This window comes from Sinocyclocheilus anshuiensis, unplaced genomic scaffold (assembly GCF_001515605.1).
Source record: "Sinocyclocheilus anshuiensis isolate Anshui unplaced genomic scaffold, SAMN03320099.WGS_v1.1 scaffold918, whole genome shotgun sequence".
In the NCBI taxonomy this organism is placed as follows: Eukaryota; Metazoa; Chordata; class Actinopteri; order Cypriniformes; family Cyprinidae; genus Sinocyclocheilus; species Sinocyclocheilus anshuiensis.
This window is the reverse complement of record NW_015540946.1, coordinates 44,384-50,167: the sequence shown is the minus strand read 5'-3', so window position 1 is coordinate 50,167 and position 5,784 is coordinate 44,384. Positions and strand designations below refer to the sequence as shown.

General features: G+C 35.7%; 1 protein-coding gene across 1 annotated transcript in view; it reads right to left on the bottom strand.

The window, feature by feature from the left end:
• The window catches only part of LOC107689769 (cytosolic phospholipase A2 zeta-like), a 30,062-nt gene that overhangs the window by 20,306 nt on the left and 3,972 nt on the right, over positions 1-5,784 (bottom strand). Inside the window, exons 3-11 of the mRNA XM_016487912.1 lie at positions 5,404-5,540; positions 5,065-5,196; positions 4,915-4,955; positions 4,730-4,772; positions 4,465-4,522; positions 4,073-4,233; positions 3,756-3,875; positions 3,492-3,526; positions 3,186-3,324 (exon numbers count right to left, since the gene is read on the bottom strand). Of these exons, the coding sequence (XP_016343398.1) occupies positions 3,186-3,324; positions 3,492-3,526; positions 3,756-3,875; positions 4,073-4,233; positions 4,465-4,522; positions 4,730-4,772; positions 4,915-4,955; positions 5,065-5,196; positions 5,404-5,540 (866 nt within the window). The remainder of the gene's footprint in view (positions 1-3,185; positions 3,325-3,491; positions 3,527-3,755; positions 3,876-4,072; positions 4,234-4,464; positions 4,523-4,729; positions 4,773-4,914; positions 4,956-5,064; positions 5,197-5,403; positions 5,541-5,784) is intronic.

The following is a 5,784-nucleotide window of genomic DNA, read 5'->3' as shown; positions in this document are numbered from 1 at the left end:
GTTTATAATGGGTTTTAATGTTTTTGAATCATTGCTCCGGCCTGACAGGGCATCACAGTATGGTAGGGGCATAACATTTCCTCACACCTTGAGGTATTCGGCCAATCACAACGCACTGGATAGCTGGCCAATCAGAGCACACCTCGCTTTTCAGACGCGTTTCAGAAAGGCGGGGCATAGAGGAGAAACAATAATGTACAGTATGTGGAAAATAATGTGTTTTTTGGACTTTAAACCGCATAAACACATTTCATTACATCAAATACACAAAATAATGTTCTTTTTAGCAACATCATATGACCCCTTTAATCAAAAATACAGTAAAAACAGTAATATTGTGAAATATTGTTACAATTTCATCTTTAACATTGTATTTAAAAATAATGTAAATAATATGTTTTTAAATGTAACTTATTCTTGTGAAGGCTAAGCTGAATATTCAGCAGCCATTACTCCAGTCTTCAGTGTCACATGATCCTTCAGAAATCATTCCAATATGCTGATTTGCTGCTCAAGAAACCTTTCTTATAATTATTATAAAACTGTTAAGTATACACATAGGGATTAAAATGCATCACAAACGTTCACCTGTGTTACTCACTCCTCCAGCCCAAGGCATCCAAGAAGGGGTGACTCCTGTGGCAATACTCCAGATATCTGTCAGATTTATAGAGAAAATGCTGCTCCACATTCCTTCATAAACACACACACAGATTTGAGTTATTAATGTGACTGGTTACAGTTTACATCATTTGCTTACAGCACAGGATCAGGTTCAGATACAGATGTAGACTCCCCCTACTGGCCAAAATCAGCAAAAAAATTATTTATTTTTTTTTAGATGCTGAGCGCAACAATCCATTTCTTCTTCTGTTACTTATGGCCTTCAGTTTTTATTCTGTTCCATTACTTTATTATGTGCATGAACTCAAACACATACACTCAAACTCACCCACAAGAAAAGACAACCCAGTTTCAGGGAGTTTCTTGACCATGTGACCGAGGTAATATTCACTCCCAAAGTTCTGCGCAGGTATGAAGGCACCGTATTTTGGAAATCCAACCTCATATGGGGTGAACTCACACCATTCTAATTAGAAAACAAAGAAACATGAGATTATTGCACTTTTATTCCCAACATCAAGCTACAAGCTTGTCGTTTATCTACTCCTTTCTCAGTGAGCCTATTCTAAAAACGTTCTGTAAGTCTTAGGATGAGAAAATCATTTGCATGTTTATATCTTCATAAGGAGTTGCTGAATAGTCTCTTAAAGCTATTAATATAGCACTTCACAGGAAGCTGATAGCTGAATTTACTCAACAGACATTGCACATCACTCTGGCACTTAAATAAGTTTGAATAATATAAAGGCAATGAAAAGGATTTGTACTGGACTGTTAACAAATATAAAGTGCGCAAGATGCAACAGCTACAATGCAACGTTCATAATTATATATCTAATATAACCAAATTACATTTATTTCAAACATTTTATTAAACACGTATGACTCAATTTAGTGCTTTTAAATGACAATTTATATGAATAAAATGTTCTTATATAAATAAACATGGATGTATTATATACACAAGTATATTACAAGAACGTATGGTAACTTATATTAATTATATTTATTTACAGAATTATATTATCATACCTTAAGCTCCTCTAATAAGCGCGATTCACATGTCTATGTTTAATCATGTTGCAGGTTGTTCCAAATTAATGCATTTTTTCAAGTGGCATGAACTTCAACACAAACAGACTTTTGACTATAAGAAAGTCTGGTTCACTTAGAACGACTTGATTAGACAGAAAAAGACAAGAGTTTACAATATGTAAACTGTCTGACAGATAGGTAAACCAACTAACAGATATGTAAAAGAAAATCAACCATAATTTGATGATATGAACACTATCTTATTGTACATATTATGTAACGTGTATAGTATGAACATACTAACTCTTAAAACAAAGCAGAACATACAGTTAACGCCCGATGATATCATGTCACCTTGACTCAAATAAGGTGTGTGACCAGTATAGCAGGCAGCATCTGCATCCTAAACAAATGATGGTCATTATAGAAAGTGCGCTTAAGCACTATCTGTTTGACACAATTAGTATTAGGAAATTACCGCCCATGGGTTGTTTATTTACATTTCCTTATACGTTTTAGTTTGAGAGAAGCTGAATGGCCATTATATTTTTATTAGTACATACCTGCATCTGTTATACTTTCTGTTTTGCCATTCTTCAGGTTAACAGCTGTGAATATGGGTAGAGGGTTCTGGCTTTCAGACACTGTCCTCTGCATTTCAGATAGAGTACCCATGTGTTTCTATAAAAGGAAAGTATTATATCGTGCACAAAATTTTAATACAGAGCCAAAACTGACAGAAAACACAATTTTTTTTTTTACCTTCCCTTGGAAAAGATACTCTAAAGCCAGCCCCCACATGTCGATGAGAGACACAAGGAGTCCTTCTTTCTCTCGCTCTTGCATCCTCTGTTTGTATTCCTGTAGCTGCTCTGAGGAAAACATACTGAGCACCTTTTTAGAGAGCTCCTTCTTTACAGACTCCATAGACTTATCAATGCCACCCATTGACCAGTTAGGGTCTCTATAAAGAGAGCCTAGAGCCCTGAAATACAAAGATTGACTTTTTCCAAATTCTTTTTCCATATGACGGTGCAGCAACCATAGAGTCTAATTGTTCATTCAGATGCAACCCATCAAATTATTAATTTTTTACCTAATTGTAATTACTTAAAATCTGTTTGCTGTCTGTCTGATGCATACTGTACTTTCTCAGTCTGACTAGCACACATGGTTTTTATCAGTCATGCTTAAAAATGCATTAAGACTCCGCATTCTCACCAAGTGGCACCTGAAACCCCTGTGATGTAGCTGACTGCATCAAGAAGCTGGATCTTCTGCAGTCCCTTAAGGCTACCATATGTGCTTGTTAACGCTCTGCTCCCACCACCAGAACACACCACAGCCACCACTGGGACCTGAGGAGTCACATCAAACAGATTCAAATGTTGCTCTATTTGTTATTGGGTATTTGTATTCTATACAAACAATAGAATCAAAATTCTACTGTACATATTGTACAGTAGGAAAACATCACAATCTCTTAAGTTCTTTGCTGAATATATGGGTTATTTGTGCTAAAGTACCTTGCTGGGCTCAGGTGCAGAGCTGAGATTCAGAGCTTTCTGTAGAGCCTTTGACACAACTTTTTTTCTCTTCACCAGAAAATTCTTTTCTTCCACTGGGATATCAAAATCCAGGCGCACATCCATCTCTTCATGGGAGCTTCAGAACACACACAAAACCATTTTTATCCTGAGATTAGGATGGATTTGAAATAAAAGCTGATAAATAGTATTGTAATTTACAATGTTTTATTTTATATTTTCTAATTATCATTTACTATTAAACTACTACTGAGGATAGATGTGAATTAATTCACGATTTGTTACCGATCATCCGTTTTCAGTTGCAGATCAACTTTATTCTTTGAAAAAAAAAAGGAAAGAAAAACAGGTCATTTTAGATTAAATGCACACATGAATATAATATATGAATATAAATACAGGATTGTTTAATATATTAATTATGAGAAAAGATGGGGAGAAATTTATATTACTCTGTTAGTGTACAGTATTATGTGTTACTATATTATCAATAACCCATTTTTGGAGCGTCACATTTAGATTTAATCGATTAATGAATCAATAACTCACCTCTCCCAGAGGCAAAGAGACCGTAATCTGTTGTTTGGATGGTAATGGTTTTAAAGGGATAGAGATCAATCCAGTGTCTACAGGGTCTGAAACAGCAGCATCCACTACTACTGTCCCAACCTGGAGAAAAGTATGTTTGTTTAAGCAAACATTTAAAGCCACACTTTCTGTTTGTTTCAGGTGCTTTATAAATCTACAAGCCCTTGTGTGAAGTACTGTATACATACTGTTCCTGTTGCACAAAATATGAAAAATGAGTAAGTAATATAATTTATGTGGTAGTGTGTCAGGAATAATTGTTGGCATGGATGACCTACATTTTCTGGAATACTCTCAGAGGTCAGATTGAGTTCAGTTTCCAGGTCTCGGTTGATGTAGTAACGTAACGTTTTCAGGAAGCTAGAGCTTTCCTCAGAATTTGAGATCACAAAATCCTCTTTGTAGGCCCCTTTCAGTTTTAAAACCATGTTCTGCATTGCTAGAACACACAGAGAATAAGCAAAAAACACCTAGGCCTAAATCTAGGATTATAATCACTCTTTGCAGAGTTCATTTTTACACTGCTCGTGTTTTCAAAATTAATTTATAGAATAGAGCAATTTAACATTTTATTTTCTTTTACAGTTATTTCTGAATACCAATGAATTTCCAGTAGCCATCCAATATCCAAGCATTTGCATGGGAAATGTGGATGAACATGTCTATTTACCTTCAGTCTTCTTTAGAAGCTTGTCTATCTCCACATTCAGTTCACAAAAAGGACCTGCCTATTTCAAGAGAAAGCATAAAGTTCATATGATAAAGTTGTTGTATTTTTGAGTGTTTAGTTAGAGTGGTAAGAGCATGTAGCCTATAGTAAAACTGAAGCTTTTTAAGAAGACACCTTCTTATACTGTACATCAGAAAATCATTATTTTAAATCATCTGACTGTAACCCATGATATATTTAAGAAAGTTGTAGTAAAGGTTCGTACCACCAAAACTCCATTAGAGAAATATGGGCTTGGTGTTTCAGAGCTGCAACACACAGACACACACAAAACAGAAACTTAGATCAGATTTATGTGTATGGACATGCACACTCGACTGTGCAACAGGTTCTTGCTTGTATCTATTTTTGCAAATGCCCACTAGAACTGCTAAAGGCAGTCTCACTCACCTCTTAGTGATCTCAAACTCTACCCACAGTTCATCCTTGGTCTGAGAAAGAAAGTACTAGTCACAAATCAAATATCAAGTGCTTTCAGTCAACTAAGTGTCATTTTATGTTGTAATATCTGTTTAGATATGAGATCTCTATATAGCTGACCTTATCATTTATTATAAAGCATTTGGTCTCCTTTTTCCCAGGTGTGAGGTTATTGATGTCAAATAGGATAGTGGCACAATGGTCGTCCCTCATTAATGGATCCTCATCATAGATCAAGATCTCCAGAATGTTCTGTGTATAGAGAACAAAGGTAAGGAGTGAAAGTGTAGCATTAAATTTTGTTGGTTCTAATGAGACATCTAATGACACAAAAACTAGAGTAATTAAATATTTGAACTCATATTGCACATCTTACTGGAGAGATAAATAAGGGAGGTTAGAAATAGGATATAAAATAATAAAACATTCTAAGATCAGACAAATAATTTAGTGGTTTACCTTGATGTTGCTGTGCACCCTGAATGTGAAAGTTTCATTCCATTCAGGTTTCTCGCTATTTGAGATAGTCTTGGTGCGATTTGTACGGGCCGATGCCGTGGGTAAGTTTAGGATGACATAGCAGTCAGATGAAGACACTAAAGAAAAAAATTGATTTGGGGTTGGAAAAGTTAGTGAGTTGGCTGAGATAATTAAACATCTATTTGTATGCATGTACACTCAGAGAGATTACTGTTGTATTAGTTGTCAAACTGTACGGCTGAAGGCTTTTGAAAGCCCAGAAATGCCTTTAAAAATACATAGTGCATTCATAGCCGCGGGAACGTATTTTGAGCTGGGGGGGCTGAGAAATAAAACGGTGGGGGGGTGGCTGGGGCACGT